The sequence below is a fragment of the Ruditapes philippinarum genome, unplaced genomic scaffold, assembly GCF_026571515.1.
Source record: "Ruditapes philippinarum isolate M1 unplaced genomic scaffold, ASM2657151v2 ctg488_1_1_1_1, whole genome shotgun sequence".
Taxonomy (NCBI): Eukaryota; Metazoa; Mollusca; class Bivalvia; order Venerida; family Veneridae; genus Ruditapes; species Ruditapes philippinarum.
In genome coordinates, this window is record NW_026853285.1 from 39,091 (window position 1) to 65,334 (window position 26,244).

A 26,244-nucleotide genomic window follows, 5' to 3' on the forward strand; every position below is an offset into this window, starting at 1 on the left:
CTCACCTGTATATAGGGTGGGGCTAATTTTAACCCAGGGGTTTTATTTGAACAAACATGGTAGACACCATTACAAGATGTTTCATAATAAATATCTAAGCTCTAGCTTTTTTTCTCAAGTTTTTACTATAGACATAATAAGGAAAATCAGACCCTGGGGCTTTTATTGGCAATTATTCTACAGGAAGAAGTACATAATAGTGTATCCAGTGTTCAGGAATATCAAAGAAGTGTTATCATAAATGACACGTTTACAAAAGAAGATCATACATAAACAAACTGAAATGAAGCAAGCTGTGAGTCACTTTCTTAAATGTATTACAGAACTAAACAAAAGTGTGTTAGAAATAGTGAATTGAATTAGGATAAAGAGAGGAAGAACTAAATAGTATGTAAAGAAAATACATATACAAATTTCATTTCAATTATCAGTGTTTAACAAGTGATTTCTTTTCAATTTTGTTGAAAATTTCTTGAATAATGATAGAATTTATGTAAGGAAAATTTGAGATTTTGTCAGGGAAATGTCAAGGAACCTTTAAATACATGTAAAAGTATAATCTATGTTTATCTACTTAAGATGATTAAGTTAAAAACTTATGGGAAAGAACATTACATGTACATATTTATTTGCTAACCAACAAACAAAATACTTACTGAAAGTACAGAAGCAGAAACTCTTCAAACCTTCATTACATTAAAGCACAGCAATCAAGACTAAGAAATTCAAATGAAAATATAGAAGGTACTAGTTACCATATTAGAAATCAAGTAAATGAACCAATGGACAAACAATCTTGAATTAACAAATCAGCATGATAGGTGATGGGATCATTATAAGGATAATTTTATATTGGACTTGCACTGGGCTTCATTAAATTTTGCCACACATTTAATAACCACACGTTTTTGAAGAGGAAAATGCTATTAGGTGGAGAAAGTCCAGGAATCAAGCTCAAAGCTTAAATATCTGACTCCAAATTACATTACACAGTAATTCCTTAATATACAACTGGTAAAAAATCACAATGTAAATATGAAAAATAGAATTATAAACACGATGAAACAGAACTTTGGTCCCAATTACCTTTTTTATATTCATAAGAACATGCTGTTATTGACATATACAGAAGTATTTTACTTTTCTGCTGCTTAGAAATGTCAATGTTAACATATGTGATGCATCAAATGTTCAAACACATAATGGCATATATTATAATGAAACAAGAGCACCGCGAAGCAGAGCATTATATGCCCGAAAAAGTGTTGTTTTTTTTGTTTTTTTTTAGTAAGGATGAAGCAATTGTAAGACATGGGAAGTAAATAAAGTATTACCTCCTTCAAATAGCAATCCTCCTATGAAGTTTGAACACTGAGGGCCAAATGGAACTTGAATTATGTTCCGGAAACTGTTTTCAGTTTTAAGGTAATAGTGACCTTGACCTTTGACCTTGTGACCTTAAAATCAATAGGGGCCTTCTACCCAATATAGACAATCATCCTATAAAGTTTGAACACTGTGGGCCAAATGGAACTAAAGTTATGTTCCGGAAACTGTTTTTAGTTTTAAATAAATAATGACCTTGACTTTTGACATTGTGACCCCAAATTAATAGAGATCTTCTACCAAATATGGACAATTATTCTATGAAATTTAAATAATATGGGCGAAATGGAATTTAAGTTATGCCTGGAAACTGTTTTCAGTTTTAAGCTAATAGTGACATTTGACCTTATGACCCAAAAATCAATAGGGGTCTTCTACCCTATATGGACAATCATCCCATGAAGTTTGAACACTGTGGGCCAAATTGAACTTAGTTATCCTCCGTAACTGTTTTCAGTTTTAAGGTAATAGTGACCTTGACCTTTGACCCCTAAATCAATAGGGGTCTTCTACCCAATATGGACAATCATCCTATGAAGTTTGAACACTGTGGGCCAAATGAAACAAATTGCTAATGGACGGACAGACAGAAGGACGCTAGGGGGTATAACATAATATGCCCAAAATTTTTTCGGGCATATAAAAAAATCAACATAACCTTAGAAAGTAAAGTATACATGGATATCATAATAAACCTTTAAAAGGCCCATAAGCCTCAAAAATGATACCATTTTTATTTTTCAAAAGCTTTTAATTTCTGGTGACTAGAATTTAGTAGAAACATTGGATATATACATGAGCAAACTTTAGGGAATTGCCAACTTACAGTGATTTGAGATTTAGTATTTTGGTATGGACGTCATAGTACCACCCTAACCCTACCTTTATCACAAATGATTTCACTTTAAATGCTTTTTTCTTCAGGTGATAAGCATCTTACACATTATAAATCTACATTATTATAACAACATTACAAAACATATGTTGTCCTTTCTGCAGAGGAAAAAATTTTCATTCATTCATTTTTGAGGCTTAATGTGCCTTTAATATAAATTTAAATGCCTTTAATACCTGCAACTATCGGTGAATCCCTGAGAATATAGTTGAAAAAGTTTTGATAGATAATACCCTCTATCATATATATTAACTAATTTACATTTCACAGTATTCAAATCACTTAATGTCTTCTCACAAAACTGTCTGTTCAAACTGCACTTCTTGCATCACTATTATTGTGACTGTGAGAGTTGTGGGGTAACTGGGGCTGGTGTAGTATCAGTTGTCATGGTTACACTGTTGCTAACTAAATGTGGAACAGTAACTAAGGCTTCCACTTCTTGCATCATAATGTCAGTTTTCTCATTCAGCAATAACTGAAATATGCATGAAACTTTATCAGTACATATTAAAGATCCTGTAACTCTATTTCTTCATGATTTTATATCAAAAATATAATGCTCACATGAAGATTTATCAATATTGCGAGTTCCAAAAAGCATTAGTTGTAAGGATATAACCAAATTTACATTTCATGTTCATAAAGGGAGGTTATTAGAAATTTATTTACCATAAAGTCTAAGTTAATTTTTTTAAATAGATATAAATGCATATATTTTAATGATCATATATAATGTGGACAAATATTTGCAGTACATAGTTAACATACCTTAGCTGAAGCAATGATCTGTTTAGCGGCTTTCCTGGGCATGTATTGTACTGACTTGACAAGGTCCTCAGTTTTTGCCGAAGCTACAGAACTAAGTGTCTTATAACCTGCTGTATACATTAATCTTGCTCTACCCTGAAATACATGTATACAAATTACATTCTAACTTGCTCATGATAACAATATCATTAAATCTAGCTTCTCTTGTCAAACCCTCCAGCTCCATGCATTATATACTATTTTTGTTTGTTTCATTAGATTAAAAGTCACACCAACACTGTTTAGCATTACTGTTGGAGGAAAACATGAAGTGCCCATTCTTGCATTACTTAAGGCACAAGTCAGCACTAGAGTAGAACCTGCTGACCTTTCGTAAGTTAACTGGATAGCTTCCTTACATAAAAGAATTTGAAGTCCTTGACAGGATTCAAACCCACAAGGATGATGGGCAAGTGATTTGAAGTTGGCAACCTTAAGAACTTGATCACTGTATCCCCGATACATATAACAAAATATATGTTAACATTTACTCACAAGTTTAACTCCTGGTATTTCCATCAGAGGTATCAATTCAGATGTTACACAGTATGATAATCTCTTAACAAAGTTCCCCATCAAATCCTGGTATGCCCAAAATTCCTCTAGTTCCTGGAAAAAATATATACTGTAGTGTACATTTTAGAGAAATATTAGTAAATTTCTCTCCCCCATATTCCCATTCATTTTCATGACAAAATTCTTTCAAAATGTTAACAATAGCAAACATTTAAAAATGTTAACAATAGCAAACATTTACTAACTATCTCATTATCTGCCACAATTTATTGTTATACATTCACATATTTATCAATCGTTATCAACACACCTTGTACACTATTTACCATGTACACTTTTTACTACAAGATGATGGTGACTATTTGCCACCATGGCTACTATAATTTTAGAACAAGGAAATCAAATAGACAAAGCATCAGGGAGCTAATGTAACAGTTACTAGTTTGTCCTTCAAGCAAAATCTTCATATTGCCATAAAATCAAACATCATCAAAATTACTTGTATTTTTCTACATCTCTTCATGACAATATTTCACTATTTTCAGCATTTAGAACTCTGACCATAAAGTATATTTGACATGTGTGCATAGGGCATGGATGCCCCCACAATCAACTATTTGTCATACTATGCATGCACAGCGTGACAGATGGAGAAGGGAAAATAAATATCCTTACTATCAGGTAGATAAAAGAGGGCATAAAAATTAATGAAATCATCCACCAAATTAAGACCATTATATGTCAAACAAAAGTTATAAGCTTGACTGTAATATATGTAGATGTAAGCAACATGTGTTATGTTTTTATACCTGACAAAAGTGAGCTACACAGCTGGCAAAACTAGCAGCACTGGCTAGAAGGTTCTGTATGAAACCACGTGGTTGCTGGAATTTTTCAGCTACTTCCCACACTGATTTTTCTCTCCATAAATCATACAACATTAACGTCAGGTAAAACCGATTTACAATAAAGTCATCCACTTTCTGTTATAAAAAAGGAAATTGTTTTCTTAATTACAGCAAAATCATAACACATGTATTACATCTATAAGCTAAGGCCTATATAAGAGAAATCAGTTTTGATTAAAATAATCACAAATATGAATGTATGAATAAGACTGCATTGATGCAAATCAGTTTTTGTACAGCAAAGTTATCTCCAGAGCACAAATAATATGAAGTCCCTTGTTTAAAAAATAAGTTATTTCACCTGTACGATGACATGATGTAGGTCATCTGAATAAAGAAAATTCCACAAGCTTAGTTTCTATGGAAATATTAAACAAAATATCATAACTATGTCTCTCCTCTACATGAACTTTACATTAATACGTGTTTTCTTTGAAATTGTATCATTATATGTACAAAATAAGAAAGTTAAAAGGGAAAGTAACCTGTCTTGTCTTTTGTTGAGATGCCTTCCTGGCTATATATGATTCTGGGACTCCAATCAAGCTGGTTACCTTCAATTCTGAACTGCTTAATAGACTCATCTACAACAGTAAACATATATGATATACATGCATAAACTGTTCTCATTTTACATGACAAGCTCACAACAGTAAACACATACATGTATAAAACTGTTCTCATTTTACATGACAAGCTCACAAGAGAGACATAGGTTTGGATATAATTATTCACAAAATGGTACGATACTGATCCCAGTTCCAATAAATCAATTTTATATTTCAATAATACCAATACTTCAGCTTACCACATCAAACGATTTACTGCAAGTAAGCACAGGTTATGTTAACCATGTACTACATATCTATTACCTTACTTGTCTTTCTAAAATTTCATGATGTAAAGTATACCTTTAAGAATATCCTTGTTTTGTTATGTTGTGTTTATTTTTATCTTCTTCATAAAATTTGCATATTGTACATTACATGATTGATTTTTGTTTCATTTTTTTTTTAAACAAGGACTATGCGTACATATAAACAGAAAAAAATATTACAACTAGAAAGGGATCTGTAACTGATAAGGTGCACATTATTGCAAGAATTTAAGACAATTGTTTATCAAATTCTTTTCATACAGCTTACAATTTCTGTATATAAATTTTAATATGATGCTTATATCCTTTTTAAATCATTAAACATGTATTACACTGTAATAAATAAAATTACTGGCTTATTGGCTTTTTTTTTTTTTTTTGCAATTGACAATTACATAAAAGAAAAAACTCCCCAAGAGTTGTTTTTATTGTGCTAGAATTACGAATCACTCATAATAATAAGAAACATATATGTGATGTTTGAGGTAGTTATCTTGAGAAATAAAGAAGTTACAGTAAAACACATTTTATGTTTTAGAAAAAAACTTAAAGGGGAAATTATTCTATAAATATTGTAGATAGAGCTATAAACCTTATCACCTAAGATGTGATTGATGATAAGGAACATATATTTGAAGTTTGAAGTAGATACCTTATAATGAAGTAAGATAAATTTAATGTAACTGTTTGAAGATGGCGAATAGATATGGCTGACTGAATCCACTCAACCTACCTCACTTCTCAATTTACTATATGGTGTAGCTTAAACATGATCAGTAACTTCATGACACTGCTTGTTCTGATTACACCAACAATATATGAGCCATGTCATGTCAAAACCAACATAGTGCGTTTGCGACCTGCATGGATCCAGACTACCTGCGCAACAGTGCATTCTGATCAGGATCCATACTGTTCGCTATCAGTTTCTCTACTTGTTATAGAGTTGGTAAGCAAACAGCATGGATCCTGATCAGACTATGCGGATGCGCAGGCTGGTCTGGATCCATGCTGGTCGCAAACCCATTATGTTGGTTTTGTCATGACACAGCTCATATCATGTCCTTTTCTCACCAAAAACACTTGCATGTTTTTATCATACCATAATAATTTTATGTTCTTATCACAAAAAAGATAGTTGTATGTTCTGATCACAATAAAACACTTGTATGTTCTTATCACATGAACATAATTTTATGTTCTTATCATACCAAGATAACTGCATAATCTTACCATACCAAGGCACTTTCATATTCTCTCACAATTGTATGTTCTCATCACTTGTGTACTTATCAAATTATGACTGTATGTAAGGAATTTCTAGATATTGGAAATGGAATGTGTAAAGAAGGAAAAATACCAATGAACACATCATTTTTTAAACAGATACGGTTGTATATTATAATACTGATACCTGATTGAAATAGATAAACCAGGATGGGGAAATATCTTTGACAGCATCATATGGTGTAACAAGATATAGTAAGTGAAGATGGTTAGAGATCACCATTGGCTCCTCAGCATTTCTTAGATCTTTATATAACATATCAGCATAGTCCGGATCTATTGGGCCTGAAATTATACATGTATTTTGCTTATATAATATTATAAACATTCTGAATTTGTTTTCTGTTGTTTTGTTTTTTTAAACAACAATCTTAATACATGTTTTATTTGTATGGAGGTCATCTAACTAGTTTTCCTGGATAACTAACCAATAATGTCCAATTTCTCCACCAATGACTGACTATTAATTCTATTTAATCTCTAAATCAGCAGTAACAGACAAAATGACCTATAGATTAAATATCTTTAGATTGAATAACTTTACGATGTGTTCAAAATTTTAATATTTACTGTTTAAAACCATACTGGGCAGGAACCAGTTTCCGGACAGAAATCGAGTTTCTTTATTTGTCTATTTTTTAATAATAAACATGCATTAATAAAACTAACATACCAAAAACCTGAGCTCTAACTACGTCCGATAACACAATTAATACTGCCTGGTGACGTAAGCAATGTACAAACTGAAGGGTTAAATTAGGTCATTAAAAGTGTAAATTGTTCACTCTTGCAGAACCAGTTTCCGGACATAAATTAAGCTGCTATTCATATCTGTTTTTAACTGATAATTATTCTAATATAACAAAAAAATTCTTCTCACATATTAGCTTTCTTATATAATTAAGCTGATTTACTGGAAAATGTTTATGATAGGAAAAATAACGATCACGTGATGGGTCTCGGAATGACTGAAAAGTGAAACGGATATTTTTCTGTGTACGGCAGCAACGAAGTGTAAAAGTGGAGTAAACCTAGCTAAACACCGTTTTCCCATACGTAACAGATTTAGATCTGGGGAATTACACCCAATGAACTTCGAATGAAGTACATTGTGCATTAATTGCTACCCCAAATAATATCCCGAAATAAACAAAATATTGCGCATGCGCAGAAAAAATTACATGCCCCAAAGGGATATAAGGCTGTTTTTTTTAAACACAGGTAAGATATCCTCACGAAATTTTAATGATATAATTCAACTCAGAAGGAAGTTTATTTTCACAAACAATCAAACCAAGCATCTTCATGACATATAATGCCGATCGTCATCGATAAAGCCAAAATTAAGCCGTTATAATACTTGTCCGGAAACTGGTATTGTCCGGAAACTGGTTCCTACCCAGTACAGCCTAATGCTTTTCCATCATTTACTATTCAGTTAGCATTTATATTCATCATCATTACATTCCTTGAACAAACAAAAAAAACAAAGTTTCACATAACAGTACAAACAGGTTCGTTTTACCAAATCTCCTACCTTTAAATGTAGCTTTGCCTAACCTAGTCACTTCTAGACTGTGACATGAATTATGTTCAGGATCCTCTGACTGTGACTTAGTCTGTAGAACCAGTCCACTGTCTATCAGTTTCTGTAGAGATTCCCTGCACACTGCTGTGACATCAGTACCTAACACAGTCTGCTGGCAATGTGCCAAAGATCTACTCACAAACTTAAACACATCTTCAGTTGTTGCTGTGATCTGTTACACAAAATTAAAAACTTTCATTGAAAGAAAAAGAGGCATGCACCTAAGGCTAAAAGGTTAAGGTGGTAGACTTCAACTACTTGTCCTTCATTTTCTAATTAAATGGCCTTCACATTCACTATGTGACATATTTTACTTTATGTCCCAAAACTTGACCTTTTATTTATAAAATAACTTTATGTCCCAAAACTTGACATCACATTTTTTATCTCTCGACCTAAACAGTATTTATGATAAAATATAAACAAACATATAGATATAGTTATTACCTTAAGACCAATAGTAGACAGCAGAAGTGTTCTTATTCCTTTGCCATTGTTATATAGTAAACTACTATGACAACTCTCTATAGGTCCTGCTAACAGATTACACACCTGTAAATCAAACAGTATTTCAAATAAAAACAAGCTAATTCGATGCATTCATGATCCCCATTCAATCATTTAAATCATTGTACCTCAAAGCATAAACATTATATGCAAATGGCAAATGAAAAGTTACTAGTCCAATGCATAGTATCACTCCTTAAATGTTGATGCCTAATATACTTTTAAATATTAAATCATGGTTCTTGGGTAATATAGTTGTTCTTATAAGATATCATATATTTTACCATATATCATAATTGTATCATAAGTTTCCAAACAGAAAAAAGTACATCTTGCACATGCCTTTCAAGGATCAGCAGATTACACTGGTGTCTTGTGGCATCTTGCAGGTAATAATTTAATACTTCAGCACTTAAGATTTTATAAGTTACATATGAAGTAAAATTATTTAAGTAAGAGCATAAAAGTTATAAACATATTTAATATACTTGACCTGCTGAACTTCATCAATTTTTGGAACTGTCTATTGGGTGGATCTAGAGATAATCAGCCAACAGTATAGAGAGCACAGATGTACAAACTGACCTGGCTCTAAACTGGTGGCAAAGGCTAATCACTTTTGGTTGGATTAATGGGTTTATCTAGTACACAGTAATTTTCTTTGTAATAGCAACTTACCTTTTCTCTATCTGAAGATTTACAGATGAGAATGGACTCGCCTGAAGTGTCTATACCAGCTCTTCCTGCACGACCAACCATCTGTTTATACTGACTTCGAGATATAAAATACTGACCAACATAAGGGCTTCTTAATATAACCCTACAATATAAACACATAGCTTTGATATCTTATACAGATTCAATTAATGATGCTCTTTTATCTGAATGACCTTATTATCCTAAGACCTAAACAAATTTGTTATATCATTTTATCAGGTTCAAACATTTGCTATGATTTTTTGTAAATAAATGAAGGCTGTATTAGCTAATGGGTAGACATTTTTTTCACCCTTGCCCTTGACCAACACACCTAAGCCCATCCAAAAGAATAAGATTACATATGAAAGACATCAGCCAATAAATAAAGGCTGTATGAGCTAAAGTGTAAATATTTTATTTTATACACCAGCGACTTTGAGCTTGACTGCAAAATCCACCAAAGTTAAAGAACAATTAAAGGTATACACCTGCCAAATATGGAAGATATCATTATATAAATTTTTTTTATATTATTATATAAATGAAGCTATTAGGAGAAATTATGATCACTTAATTGTATCCTACAAACAAATGTCTCTTGTCCAGCATAGCAAGTATTTCCAGAAAAAGTCCTAATCTTTCATAAGTAACCAATTTAAATAAAATCAAATTTAAATAAAAGACAAGAGCACCTAGCATTATATGCCCGAAAGTGATTTTTTTTTTTTTTTTTAGTAAAGATGAAGCATTGTAAGACATGGGAATTAAATAAAGTATTACCTTCTTCAAAAAACTCCTTTGAAGTTTCAATATTGTGGTCCAAATGGAACTTAAGTTATGCCCCCGAAACTGTTTTAAGTTCTAAGGTAATAGTGACCTTGACCTTTGACCTTGTGACCCAAAAATCAATAGGGGTCTTCTACCCAATATGGACAATCATACTATAAAGTTTAAACACAGTGGGCCAAATGAAACTTAAGTTATGTTCCGAAAACTGTTTTCAGTTTTAAGGCAATAGTGACCTTGACCTTTGACCTTGTTACCCCAAAATCAATAGGGGTCTTCTACACAATATGGACAATCATCCTATGAAGTTTGAATATTGTGGGTCAAATAGAACTTAAGTTATGCTCAAGAAACTGTTTTCAATTTCTAAGTAATAGTGACCTTGACCTTTGACCTTGTGACCCCAAAATCAATAGGGGTCTTCTACCCAATATGGACAATCATCCTATGAAGTTTGAACACTGTGGGCCAAATAGAACTTAAGTTATGCTCCAGAAACTGTTTTTAGTTTTAAGGTAATAGTGACCTTGACCTTTGACCATGTGACCCAAAAATCAATAGGGGTCTTCTACCCAATATGGACAATCTAACTATGAAGTTTGAACATTGTGGGCCAAATGAAACTTAAGTTATGCTCCGGAAACCAAATTGCTAACGGACAGAGAGACGGACGTACTCACAAAATGGTACTTATGTGACTTTTCCTTTGATCTTTTTGGCCATTTTTAGTCACACAAGGCTTAAAAAAAGACACACAAGTAAAAACGGAATGAATTGGATCAAAGAAAATTTACTGTTACCCATTGTTCTCCAAGTCACACAAGTACCTCTTGGTTTGTACAGAGGGACGGACGGATGCCAAGGAGTATAACATAATATGCCGGAAATTCTTTCGGGCATATAATAAAAAAGAATATCACTCCAAAAATTTATTTCAGGAGTATACCTAACCCTTGTAATGGTAATCAGTTACTAAAAGTTTTGTCACCTTTGATAGTTTCCAAATTAGTCTACTAATATGCAATATTGTATAAATAAAATTTCATGTTTATGTCTTTATTAATTCTTCTCGAGTAATGAGCTTCATTATCACAAGGCATCAACACAGGCAATAACAATCCAGAGATCATGATAGCTACAACAAACAAGCTAAACCCTGACTGTACCTTTTAGCAGGTAAGTTGACACCAGCTGCAAGCGTTGATGTACATGCTAGTAAACAAAGGATTCCATCACTGTATGCCTCTTCTATAAGTTTACGTTCATCCACTGTCAAACCACTGTGGTGGTATCCTATACCAAAATGTATTGTATACTGTAGAATGGGGCAAACCTTGCCTTCTGAATCATTGCTCAACTCCTTCAATAATGCTCTCCTTTCTATCTTCTTAACCTCACTTAATTCTCTATAAACAAGATAAAATATTCAAGTAAAAACTTGGCTAAGTCATCACAATATAAGTTATTTACAGAAAATTCATCATTATTATTTTCATACAAATATTTTGAAAATTAGACTTAGCACTATCAAGCAGCTGTAGAAAAACTTTACCTTCTAAATCTGTCCACAATTAAACAGAACGTAAAAGATTAAACTTTACCTTTTAAATCTTGCCATGAGTTTACAAAACAGAATAGATTAAACTTTACCTTCTAAATCATGCCACAAGTAACAGAATGTAAAAGATCAAACTTTACCTTAAGTCTACAAAACTTAATCATGTTAATAGATAAAACTTTACCTTCTAAATTTTGCCACAAGTAAACAGAACATAAAAGATTAATTCTTGCCACAAGTGAACAGAACGTAAAAGATTAAACTTTACCTTTTAAACTTTGCCATGAGTTTAGAGAGCATAAGAGCAACATTTTCACAGTTTTTCTTGGTAGGACAGAATACAAGGCACGAGTTGTCTGGTATAACTTCCAGTGCTAGTCCCAACACATGATCAGGATCTGTTTTTGTCATCTCCGGAGGGTACTTTATAAAGTAAACAAGGTAAAGTTTAAAACAAGATTATATTTTACATACATTCCATTATTAACATAATTTTATTGTCTTTTATTAAATTAACATAACAATAGAAACATATAACAACAACAATATCAGCATTGTTAGTTAAGAAAGTTATGACAGTTTATCTTAATCAAGAAATGTCTATAGAGTTTAAAACATCAAACCATGATGCTATACACGACTTAATAGTAACAAGGTTATTATAGTTATGTTGTAGTTTTAGCAAGGCACCTGGTTAAGGTTTGATTTAATGATTGAGTTTGTATGAGAATTGAGACCTCATTTGTTGTCATTATTTATTACTATAAATCTTTTGGGGTTAGACTGTGTATCAGTCTGCAAGATTATAGTATAGTAACTCTGTCAACGGTTACCTGCATAAATTATGGACAAGAGGCCTGCAATTGTTGGGTTTAGGGAACTCAATCATTGGTTATCATCATAAATATTCCAGGAATCAGTCTGTTTCTGGTACAGTTACTTGATCAACACTTGTCGTCATAAATATAGAAGGCTTAAATTTGTCAATTAACACTAAGGTAACCTCTAAATATGGAGAGACAATGTATTTCATATAAATACTGGGACAAGATTTTCTGGGGGCATTCTAGATTGAAGATTTAAGAACGAGATTCAAAATGCAAGAGTGAGATTGTAAGAGCTAGAGTCGGAACAGGGATTTTTGAGAGTTAATTCTCAGTAACTTATCAACCATGTGTGAGGAAGAAAAACTCTGTAACTTTAATTATTAATTGTAGAGTAGAAATTTAGAACATTTTCAACAAATAAACAGTGAAATGAAATTAAGAACAGTTATTGTGTATTTTTTATGTGGAATTATGGAAGTAGTAGAAATTATAAATTACGGGAGAAGAGAATTTATAACAGTTATAATCTATTGACCAACTTGTACATGTATATTTATGATTTTTTTAAAATCAATATTATTCTGTTTAATGAGATAGGCAATGCTATGGACAAAAAGTAAAACTTTGTTTATGTAGTTGGAATGAGGTCTGTTGATCATCATCCATCTCTACTTTACCCATCATGTATATCATCTAGGTAGACTTAATGAGCTTTTGATAACTTAACTAAGCTTCTTTAGGAGAATAGATAACTCTTACTGAATATGATCAGACAAATAATCTGAAGTTAAGAACCATAACCATTTTAAAACAGTTACAGATCTGCCTATTTAATGGTACAAACCTGAAAGCAAACAATCCTGTCATGTACAAACTGATCATCTGGACATTTAGCTTTCTGATCCACACAATATATACTGTCAGATAGTTTTACATACTCTGTCAATGTCACCTGAAATTTTTTATAAATAAAATGATATTACTGGGATGCAGATACATTAATTTCAGCTACAAAAAACACAAAGAATAATTGTTTTGTTTAAAGTCAATATGCGATATAGGTAAAAGAGAAAATTGAAAAATTTTGTAACTACAATGAAACTTTATTGCAAATACATCAAAATACATAAAACATATTTGTTTGTGTATTTCAGCTATGAAGTTTATCTGAAATGATGCCAAGTATATTGTGACTACAATTATAATTTGACTACACTCTTTAAAATGGCAAGCTAAACAGTTAGTAACCTTCAATCAAATGTAATTTAGGACATCTCCCTCAAAAAATACCACAGATTAAATGCTTTCAACTTCCTAAACTATTTGAGGCTTTCTCGTTAAATAATGACTATGTTTAATAAATTACAATAGCCAGTATATACATACAGGTCTAAAATTGTTGCAATACACCTCTGCATTTAGGAATTTCTGTAGATCTTCAATATTGTTAAGTGTAGCACTCATTCCTATCACCTGGGCAGCACCTGGTATATAAATCATAAATATATATAGGGGGCGTCTGTGGCCGAGTGGTTAAGGTTGTTGACTTCAAACCACTTGCCCCTCACCGCTGTGGGTTCGAATCCCGACAGGGACTTTGGCTTCTTTCATGTGAGGAAGCTATCCAGGAACGTCGGTGGTTCTACTCAGGTGCCCGTTTGTGGTTCTACTCAGTGCCCATTTGTGCCTGAAATAATGCACGGAAGGGCACCTGAGGTCTTCCTCCACCAAAAGATGGAATGTCGCAATATGATCTATACTGTGTCCATGCGACGTAAAACCCAAAACAAACAAACAAAAATATATATAGCATTACTTAACCCTTTACTTCATACAGACGTGTTTTGACGGCTTTTCGACCCCCCCCCCCTGTTTTTCGTTGGGGGAATGTTGCTAGAAAGTGACAGTCCCCCTAATCGCCAAGAAATTTTTGGACATGTGAGAGGCTAAAAATGACCCCAGGTCAATCATAAGGTAATGTGTAACCAACGCTGAAAAGCCTTTGACTCTATCTCAACCCATTAAGAAGTTGCAGCACTTTGAAATCAATTTTGATGGAAAAAAATCAATGCAAAATAGTGATTTTTGGCAATTTTGAGATGTCCCCTCGTTGCCATGGTAACAGGAAATTTAAGACTGAGCATGTCGTTTCAAAGGCAATGGTCCAGTCAACATTTGTGCCAAGTTTGATTAGCATTTTTCATAGTTTCATAGCAGTTTGAACTTGTAACAGAGGCTTTTCAATGAAAACGCCATTTTTCACAATATGCTCATGAGGGAAAGGGTTAAGTCTCTACATGTTGGACACAATAATGCTTGCAACAGTTAACATCAATAGAGATTTTTATAAAATTTACATATTACAGCTAAATCATTATTTCTACTTAATGTAAATCTAACTACAGCTAAATTATTTATTTCTACTTAATGTAAATCTAACAAATGTAGAAACATTAGCTATCTATAACAGCATACTCACAGCATACTCCACTATTTTTAGTGCTCGACAGTTAAAAAAGAGGTATTACTCTGTAAAAAGTTAACTCGGAGTAAAGGACTTGTGACATCATATCATATAATGACAGAAAGCAAGTGTACAAAGTTTCAACCTATTCACTTCAATAGTATAAGAGATATCAGGTGTGTGATGTCAATGCCTGGGTGAGTACAACAGCTCTCCCTATTCTTCTAATAGTCAAGATAAAAGGTAAAACAGTTTTTGTTGCTCTTAAAAGTATATGAGCTCATCTATTATAATTCAAAATAGATATTTAGCTTGTTTTCATCTTAAGATTTTGTGAATGTGACAACAATGAAGTATGGTGAAAAGCTACATAAGAAATTAAATGAAATGATTTGTTGAAAATCTTACTTGCAGAATGAAGTATCTTGATCAGGGTAGATTCTAGAGTTGCTCCTCGACTTCCACCCTCCCCCAACATGTGTAACTATTAAAAAAGACATCATATGTATTTCATTGGTACAACATTATTTCAGCATTCAACATTCCAGGTTTGATTTCCTAATGTCCTATCCGTTGTTTATATTTTAAGAAAAAGATTTACAACTACAGATTTTTACATGTAATGGATGAAAGAGGCCAAATCAATTTATTGAAAACAATTAACAACTTTGACAATGAAATCTACAGATCCATAATGGATGAATTGGTTAATGGTATGGTACCATTGGTAATGAAAGTGTTAACTTAGAAAGACTATGATGCCTCAAAGAAAGTTTAAAGTAAACATGAGCATTACTATCAGGTTTTGAGCCCTGCAGTATCATCCAGTCTAAACTCACACGTTGAATATGACAAAATAGAAACAGATTCATACTATTACCTCATCAACCACAACAAGACCAAGACTGTCAATTCTATCTGTTTCTATTAGACTGTTTATCAAAGAATGGGCCTTCTCTATAGTAGCTATATATAGTGAGTGGTTGCTTTGTCTTTTGATTGGTGGGAATCTTCCTTTACTTCCTGCATATTCTTCTACATAGAAGTTCAGATCAACAGCAAATTGAGACATATTTCTCACCTGTGAAAATAACACGAAATATTGTTATGTTGTCATTTATGGGGCATTCTAAACTTGATATGCTGTAAACATTGTCTTTAATTCACGTTTTCTGAATTTTAACAAATAGTTGGAATTTCGAGTATTGACAAAAGAAATAAAAATATAAAAGCTTCAGAAACTATTGACAAAAGAAATAAAAAATATAAAAGCTTCAGAAACTATCTATATAAATTAAACTTATACAAAATAACTCACTTTTTCCTGAACAATAGAAACAAAAGGTAGAATGAGCAGAGCATCTCTCTTGTGACACATAATTTCCTGTAGAATCAGAACTTCAGCCACCAAAGTTTTACCACCACTTGTAGGCAATGAATATATCAAATTTTTTCTCTCCAAAACAGCTGGTAATTTCAAACATTCATCTTGCCAATCTAAAAAAAACATACATACCTTGAACTGAATAATCAATTAAAATATAAGAAATTGGTTTATTATAGTCACATTGTACATTTACAAGTTATTTTCAACAATTTATACATACAATTTATAGGTACCCGGCCCAGTGGGCCTATAAGTGAATATATGTCAACTTTATCATACATAGAGGATATTGAATGAGTGTAAGTTTAATACTGAATTTATTGCACGAGTTGAATAAAATTATATCATGCGAGCCTCTGCAATAGTGCAATAAATTCAGTAATGAACTTACGTGAATTTAATATTCTATTTATCACATACTCAAAATAAAGACTGTTTAAAGTGAAGTAAGAGTCATTTTTCATTGACATGCTTGTAGTAAAACCCTAACATTTAGCGCGTCTCTGCACTATGTTTGTATAACACTAATGATGTCACGTCAAAATAAATGCACGGCCATGCAATACCACATTTACGGAGTCGCAAAATCGGCACGGTTGTGTGATGAATCAAGATATTAAAATCAATCCAATTAGGATGGAATTTCAGACATTTGTTGGTCATAAAATCATCAAAATTCAATTTTAACACAATAATGGCACACCAGGCTAAAGTGTAGAGGGGAAAAAGACAGACCTGAGGAAATTAAATCATATATTTGATTTAAATATTTTCACATTCAATGTAAATTAGTATTTGGTATGGAAGACTAAAAACTACATGTACTTTAAGAAATAGTACACTGCACATTATAGTAACCTATCAGTCAGCTGGAAAAATATCATAGATTAAAGCTGAAATCTGTTCAATTTTTTGTGCCGACTGGAAAGTCACTATATAATGCAATGAGGTCCAAAAAGTATGTAGTATTTCTTCTATTATTTCAAACATTACTTAAACATAATGTTAAACAGTTCAATGTGAAAATGAATCATATTGCTTTACAAAACAAAATTTCTAGAAAATTTACAGAAAACTTTCCCATGGTTAAACACCACTAAATTTCAGCAGTGCTATAAAAACCATAAAATATATATTTACCATAAAGAGATTTGATTCCTCTGTGATTTTCAAACAGATGTTTTACTTTCCTTGGGAGACCATAAAAAGGTCCTATATCTTTGCTTTCTATCTCTTTTGCCATTTCAGCTTCAAGCTGCACTCTTTCCAAAACTTGCTCTCGTAATTGTTCCATGAGAATACCTGGACCTTGTGGTGTCTTTTTACCCGCATTCTCCTAACAAAGTTAATGTTAAAGTTCATTAAGCCTAATGCATGGGATATAAATGTTGATATTGTATTTGTCTTTTCACTGCTAGCAAAATCAATGACAGATAAGTCCTATGGTACACAACATTTTTCTTAATTGTTCATATAAACTATTTCCAACTTAAAACATTTACAATATTACCTAAGTTTTCTTTGCAACAATTAAACAATAATTCTGACAATGTCGTAATGTTTTCCTTGCCTCTGTTAACTGTTAATGTCACAAAAGATTTATTTCTTGATAGAGACCCAAGATGCCCCAAAATGCATTATTTAAGGCATGACTGGACATATAAGTAGAACCAATGACTATCTTGCTTGAAAAACATTAAGCTTACATTGCTTGATTCAAACCCAGATACCATTAATAAGAGGTAAGAGATTCAGGGAACATGACGCATTTTCTTGGGATTTAAAAGAATTTTGTTAAAAATTGAAATTCATACCTTCAACCTTTTCTTTATTCTGTCTTGCAGGGAATCAACCCTAGGTGTTGTAGGTAAAGTATGAACCAATCCAATTGTAGATAGTGCTTTTGTTCCAGACTGTAACCCTAACTTTTCTACATCACCATATTGTAGAGATGGCTGTTGACCTAGACTGGTTACAGAATTGTTTTGCAAACTTGTATTCTTTTTCACAACAATTTCATTATTGTCTAAGTTTGAATCTGTATTTTTAATTTCTAACTCATTATTCACACTAGAACCATTCCTAAAGCAGTGCTGACTTTTCCCCTTCGCTTTCGTTCTTGTTTTCCTCAGGTTTTGTGACTCTTGTATCATACATTCCAAGTCATCCTCCAAAGCTGATTTTCTACATTGAGAACTTTGGCTACTTTCTGAACAATTCAAACTCTGAGTATGACTAGAAATTCCAGCGTCCACTTCCTGAGACATCATTTCACCATTATTATCACAGACTTTATCAACATTTTCGTCCCCAAAACTATCACTAAATATATCACAGTCAGAAGTATTCACTTTACTTTCAGTGTTCGTCTGTGAGTCAATAATAACGCCAGTCATATCACATAAACCAGTACATGAAATCTGTGAGTTTTGGTTATACTGTGTGAATTCTACTCCTACCTTCTCCCTATCAACATCTTGTTGAGACTGTTTGATATCACAGGTCTGTGTAACCTCACTCTGGGAATCATTGTAGTTTTCATGGAGGTATGACTGGTACTGAGTTCCTGCCATCAGCTCACACTGACTCTGTGTACACAAATCTTTGGCTTTTGTTTTATATGGAGTACATCTGTACTTGAAACCTTCCACATCCTTCAACTGTGTAGTATCCAGTAATGAGGAATTGTCTTTACACTGTGTACTCTCTGGTACATGAAACTGAGAATGACTAGAGCATTGAGGCAAGTCCTGGGTATCTATCACAGAAACCGATAAATCTTCTGTTTTAAAATATGGTGTGCTACTAAAAGGATGATCTTTCACTCTACATTTTGAAAAGCCTTGTATGTTTTGTATTGTATGTTTCCTTTCTCTTAGATTTCCATCTTTAGGTCCAATATCAGTAACTGTAAATAGAGACTGTTTAATTTCAGACACAGTCTGATCTAACACTTGAGTTTCATCGCCAACAAATGAGAAACTGAAAGAAGTATCATTTTTTGACTGGGAGGTAGTTAAACTATTATCAACAAATATTTCTTTTCTCTCAATAGGTTGTGAGGGGCGATAATTTCCAAACTTTTTTACAAAGTACTGACTCTGAGATTCATTTATGCTTGTGTCAGCTGTAGTCTTTTCAACATTTGTATGTTTAGTTCTGCTTGCAACATTACAATTTTCCTTTTCAGTGCCTTTAGAACCACGTATATTTTTCGCATTGAGGGAATCGGTATTCTGTGACTGGGATAAAGCTTGAGATGTAATACTGTCAATGTCAAGGTCAGCAAACAAAGCATCACTTGTGTTTAGATTCTCATTTTCTACATCTGATCTCCTCGATCTTTTTGCCTACAAATTAATAGAAAGATTTACATTTTTATAGCAATTGTGCTCAATTTAAATACATGTATTGTCAATTTAACAACATTCTTTCATTGGTTATCCCTTCTTTCTATTTTGAACAAACACTAAGCTTTAACTAGCATATGAACATTTTAAAATTGTACATATTTCTAAAGATTTTCTGAAATAGGGAAACCTATCAAACTACTTTGTTTACATTTTGTTACTTTTATGACATAATTTTACATTCAGCACTTCTTTCTTCAAGTGATAAAAAAATAACATGCTCTAAAACCATCATTTCATCATTTTAAAATCCTGCCTGCCCTTTTTAAAGAAAGAAAAACTTAAACAAGGAAGTATCTATACGAAAGCTATAAACAGATATTATTTCTTTAATTACATGTTTAGCAATTTCCATTAATTACACTAAAATTCCTAATTTGGGCTTTTCTAAATGAATATTTATCCAGTTTCACCCCTTAAAATCAATTTAATTGTTCTATTAAGACAATTTTCATGGATATATAAAATACCTTTACTGTTTCTGGTTTTTGCACTTTCTCCTGGGCTTTAGAGGCTCTTTTCCTCCCTCGTGAAACTCGTCTACTTGGCCCATCTTCTACTTCTAACATTCTGATCTCCTCCACTTGTTAAAGAAATAAATAGAATTTTCTTACCATTATAAACAAAGGAGCAATTGGGTCTAAAGCACTCTCCCGAGGACAGAATCTATATGGTATTACATCCTCAAGGCCTCTGTGATCTTTTACAGTCTGACCTCAAAATCATTACATTAGCTATGAACAAATCATTGAATATTACTGTAAACAATTGTCACAATTTAAATGTGTGAAAATGATGCAATTAGCTAAAAACAATGGATTAAATAAAATGTGTATATTCTTTTAAAATAAATGGAAAATGTTTGAAAAAAAAATATTTTGAGCTTATAAATTGATGCAAGTTCTTTATTTGATGAAAGTTAATTTCAGTATGTATCAGTGTATGTATCAGTGTATGTATCAGTGTAACGATTTGTTCCTTTGCCCAAGACATTGTAAACATTTACTAAAATTTACAGGCATGAACACTGAATCAGTAACAAAAGTCAGAAAATAATAAAAAAAAACAAAAAACACTATCACACCTTCCGGGCAAATGTTTTGTGTCAAACTGGTGTTATCAGTGTTTTGAAAGGGAAAAACTTGTAGAAAAATATAAACACATGTTCTTATATACTCCCAAGAAATTATCTTCATGGATGTCAGCTAATTTCTCTTTAAAATCCATCCAAGTAGGGTGTCTACACTTTGCAAAACAAGAGAATTGCATTCAAGACTTGAATAGGTGTAGACGGGGCCTTACTCTGACACATATAATTTAATATTTTAATCATGATCATCAATATACATTTTGATATATATTTTTTTTTCTTGATAAACGACCAATGACCTCCTTCACAGTAATTTGTTGTAAAAATAGAACAGAAAATTCCAGATGTGGCATTAACTTATCAGTTAATTAGTAAAGGCCCAACTGGACTATAACAACAAGCAGATGGAGATAGGGCAGATTTCTTATCAATTTTTATGCATGCTTCACTTCAGTGACCCCTTTTTAAAATTTTTTAGATTTATAACCAAATGTATTAATATTTAATTTGGCATGCATGTAGACATTCTTCATAAAGATTGACCAAAATTAGTAAGAAAATTTACTTTGCTGTCAGATCAGGTCATATACCTTCTGTTGCAAATAAAAGCACATAGAAGTGTTTTAAATACATCCCAGAGAGAGAGAAAGCATAATCTGCAACAGACGATAAACAAAAACATTTTACTGACCTTACTTTATCAAAACTTACAATTATCCAATAATGTGTTTTGCTTAATATACATTGTGCATTCCGTTTGGTTCGACTTACGTTCGCATTTTGTTCCTACAACAGCAAAGTCAGAGTTGCAAACACAAAGTCCTTTTGTTGTATCACATCCAAATTACTGATTTAACACATTTATGAATGGTTTAAACTGTATAAAATTCAGTAAAAGTAATTTCTTTAAATAATTATTATATTTTTTGTTGTAAATATCTAGTATTATTTAATTTTACCCATGAAGTATGGTGCTATATCAGTCAAATATATTTCATATTTTTTAAAAATAAATATGAAATATAAATATGAAAGTGGGCGGAGTCAAAACTCATATTTATTTTAAGGGACTTCTTTCGCCATATTGTTTGAAAAATCTGATAAATACAAAACAACTTTATGTTGAATTTTGCTTTGGAAACTGTCTAGAATGATAGAAAATAGTCTAAGAAAATAAATCCGAACACCAATATCTTTAATTCAGTTATTAACGCTCACTGTACAGACGTTTAAACAGTTGTTTACGTGACGTCACAAGGTAGCGCCAAATATCGCATGCAAAACAAGACACAATATTACTGCACGCTGTACAATTTCAGTTGTGCAGCAAACAATAGGGTTTGTAACCATTTTTTCTTTGATAATGAAATTAAATAAAAATGTTATTATTTCGTTTTTCGTGAAATATGGTATATATTTCCACTCAACATGATAAAACGCCACATATTTCAGAGCATTTTTTGTCAAAATTGTGAAGGGGCCTGGGCCTGTTCATTTTGTGAAAAAAAGCGCGATATGTCATAAAATTGTGGGGAAAAAAAAGACATACTACTTGGCATTTCTCTACATTTTAAAACCGGAAACAGTTGTTTATAATTTCTGACCTGTGTAAAATCTGCTTCAAGTCAGTACATTAACCTGGGTAAACATGCACAAAAACCATTTAACTTGATTAAAACTATTTCTATGTTATTGCAATTGGCATAAATCAAGTTTTTTCCCCCCGTAAGGTAAAGTATTTCGAAGACAAAGTCCCACTAATTTGTGAAATCTCTTTTGAAATTAAGAATTTTTTTCTGCCACTTTGTGATAAAAAAAAAGTGCAATTTTGAATTGTGAAGGGGCCTTATAACGGCCCCTGTTATAGAAGGAAAAAATGCCCTGTATTTTACTTGCCGTCCCCGTTCGTGAAAATATGTGGCATTTTATCATGTTTCATGAAAATATATTCCATATTTCACTCAAACGAAAAAATATCCTCTTAATCATACATGCTTTTCAAGTATGTAATATTATATACTTAAAATATAATATTTCTGTAAACAAAACTTACATTATAAGCATAATGTTACTATGTAAAACTTTTCCTTTTGGTAGACAATACTTGTGCTCTACAGACACTTACATTTAAATCCTGAGTACATGTAGATTCCCAATCATTTTCATCCAATATTTCAATGTGCCATCCAGACAGTCATATTTTCCACAAGTATTTTCCCTTTTCAATGGAATTGAGTTATATAAATCACATAGTTTTTTCTCTTTTTACTATTATTTTCATATTTTTTTAAAATACAAGCCTGTATGAAATGTTAATTCAGATTATTACAGTTTAAACATTAATTTTGCACTATTTCCCTCCAAATCAAGCAGAAACTGCAATTCATTACCAATAAAAACCCTAGTCCAACTAATTGTACTGCGCAACAAGATATTGTGCCTTGTTTTATGTCTGGACAATATCTCCCAATAATCTAGCTATGGCATGTTAATATATTTTTACTATTAAAGTCCCACATGGTGGGCCATACAATGTGCATACTTGTGACAGTAACATAATGAAGTGTTGGCAGATTAAAATGTTCCCAGCAGAATTTACAAATTAAAAAGTCTGTAGCTGACATTATTTTCATTTCTGTGATTTATTAGTAAAGTCAGGTATGTAAAATAGCGATAAATTGGAACCATCAACCTTCGAAAGCATTCCTGTGCGTGTGTGTCGAGGAGGGAAAACAACTGACTTTCAAGATAATGTCAATAAGATAATATCATAAGATGGCAGGGAAAATTTATATGCATGCTATGTATTTCTGCATGTTATTTTTAGCTCAAGGTTTTAAAAGCAGCACGCCTCCGGATTCATGCTAATTTTCATGAAAATTTTGAAAATGTATTTGAATGTGTAATATTGTGAAGTAACCAAAAGGAAGCAATTTACACATTATTAATGGCATTTACAAACCACGTAAATAACCAAAAAGTGGTAAAAATATGCTTAAATAGCCTTTACTGCGTTATTAACGCAGTAGAAATATAGTTATAAATACTGAAAAATCAGTTATCAATTAGACATAATATGTAAATTATTACTTGAATCTTGAAACTATTTACTTTTTCTTACATCTTAAGTTTGTACATTTTTCTCAAGTTTGATTTTATTGAAATATTTTGACTCATCTGGAGGCATGTAGCTTTAACAGGCTGATTAAAAAACCAGACAGGGAATGTTGCTGGGGTATCTCTGTAGTTCTCATCTTGCAGTTAATTAGCTTCAAATAGTGGTTGGACACTTGTAAGATAAAAGTGATTTATAACTAGGTCTGTTACCAGTAATCTGACTGACTCTGTACAAAATGAAAGTAGTTTCTACAGACCATATACAATGGTAGGATACTACGTCATCGCGCACCTGCTAAATGCTCCCACTTGGACCATTTTTTCGTCGACTCAAAGGTAAAATACAATTTTATTATAAGAAAACGTAAGAGTATTAAAAAATCATGTAGCGCACCAAAGAATGGCTATAGTACTTGAGATAATTGTAAAAAAAGTTTATAGATTTATTGCCTGGTTTAGGCCTGAAAACGGGATAAGTGTTTTTCTCAGAATGCTCCCACTCGGACTTCTCCCGAAACATATATGAAATAAGGTTGATTACCTTCTTTAAAATTATTTTTAACGTATCGGAACATAAACCGAGTCATGTATACCCATTATTCTTTATTAGTTTCAAATATTTCTATTTAAAAGTCAGTCTTTTAAAGGTTTTTTTATGAAAATGGAAAATGCTCCCACTCGGACTCGATTTCAGAGATGCTCCCACTCGGACCCAAATTTATACATTTTGAAAGCACATTGCTGTATTAGCTTTTATGGATTATTCTCACAATTTTAACACCATTTTGTCAGTAACTACTGTGTTTGGCAACATTAACTTTTCATTCTTGTTACAGAGATCACTTCTTTGATTCTGTAGAATGACGTCGTTGGGCAGGAACAAGGTGCCATGACAAAGTTTCAACTGACAGGATCACTATACAAAAGGTGCACTTGGCTTGTGTTGCAATCCGAAGGGATAATTCAAAATTATTGTCAACAACAAGCTAGGACTATAAGACTTTAAATGGGCAGTTTGGATCTCAATAATCAAGTTTTGTTTAGATGTTAAAAAAATTGTGGTGTTTTACAAAGAAGTCATTATACATTGTTCAGTACCATACCGGATTAATATTCTGTTGGACTCGTGCACATATAAGAGGCCAGCATTTATTCAATAATTGCTGACTTTAATATCTTGTTAATAATTTAAAACCCAATGGTTTGCGTGTTTGTTAAACTTGTGGTTACGGTTTTAAAACAGCATAATGGTACGTTTATGAACGTAAAGAAGTCAATATCTATCGGTTGATTTGAATAGTTTATTAAAGAACAACATGTAAATCATTTTTGTCATGAACTGGTTAAAAAGTCAATGTACTGCCATACTACGGCGTCACCATTATTAACAACTTTGACAATTTTAAGTATGAAAGTTATCATGTGTACGTATTTTTACCTAAATAGAAAATAAAAAAATAAGAAAACAAAGATCATAGTTTTTTCTTTATCACATCAGTCTTTACCATATTTTGGTAATTAAAGATCATGTAAGTTATATTTCAGGCTGTTACCAATTGAAATTGTCTATAAATTAAATGTATTAATATTTATGGTACTAAAACAATTTTCAAACATAAAGGAATATGTAAAATACGTACTGCAAATGCTTGTCCACATTATATGTAATCATTAAAATATACATGTATGCATAATGCATTCATTTCTTTTTGAAAGATTCAACTTACACTTCATAGAAAATATATTTCTAATTACCTCCCTTTATGAAATGTAAATTCGGTATTATCTTTACAAATAATGCTTTTCGGAACATACAATATTGATAAATCTTCATTTGAGCATTATATTTATGAATAAAATCATAGAAAAATGATTTCAGGATATTTGAATGACGTTAAAATAATAACAACAATACAAGAAGGAATCACAGACAGCAAAATCCCCCGCCATAAGGAGGAAGTACATTTCAAAGGGGAAGTAACCCTTACACGTGGAAAAATTCCAAGTAATGATACTCGTGAAAATTAATGAAAAATTATAGCCTAGACATAATAAATCATGACAAAAATAACACTCCCATGAAAAAAACAAAGAAAAACAACAAAGAAGCATTAAGTGAACACTTCTGGTCC

At 32.1% G+C, this 26,244-nt stretch overlaps 1 protein-coding gene across 1 annotated transcript; it reads right to left on the reverse strand.

The window, feature by feature from the left end:
- Nucleotides 1-2,173: 2,173 nt before the first annotated feature.
- LOC132736381 (helicase POLQ-like) lies at nt 2,174-20,493 on the reverse strand. The gene is made up of 19 exons (XM_060723500.1): nt 20,376-20,493; nt 18,310-19,845; nt 17,636-17,831; nt 16,427-16,605; nt 15,989-16,189; nt 15,517-15,592; nt 14,031-14,128; nt 13,489-13,596; nt 12,086-12,240; nt 11,426-11,665; nt 9,453-9,594; nt 8,715-8,819; nt 8,217-8,439; nt 6,807-6,964; nt 5,001-5,099; nt 4,417-4,590; nt 3,587-3,700; nt 3,053-3,187; nt 2,174-2,759 (listed from the first exon to the last, which is right to left on the reverse strand). The coding sequence occupies exons 1-19, from the start codon at nt 20,472-20,474 to the stop codon at nt 2,616-2,618; spliced, it is 4,182 nt and encodes a 1,393-aa protein (XP_060579483.1). The 5' UTR covers nt 20,475-20,493; the 3' UTR covers nt 2,174-2,615.
- Nucleotides 20,494-26,244: the final 5,751 nt, after the last annotated feature.

Bases quoted from the DNA above. Each gene is read 5' to 3' on its own strand.
- LOC132736381 (XM_060723500.1), bottom strand. From the start codon at position 20,474: ATGTTAGAAGTAGAAGATGGGCCAAGTAGACGAGTTTCACGAGGGAGG. The intron at 19,846-20,375 runs GTATTTTATATA...ATTAATTTGTAG, and splicing joins AAAAACCAGAAACAGTAAAG to GCAAAAAGATCGAGGAGATC. The intron at 15,593-15,988 runs GTAATAGTATGA...CTTTTTTAATAG, and splicing joins GTCTTGTTGTGGTTGATGAG to TTACACATGTTGGGGGAGGG.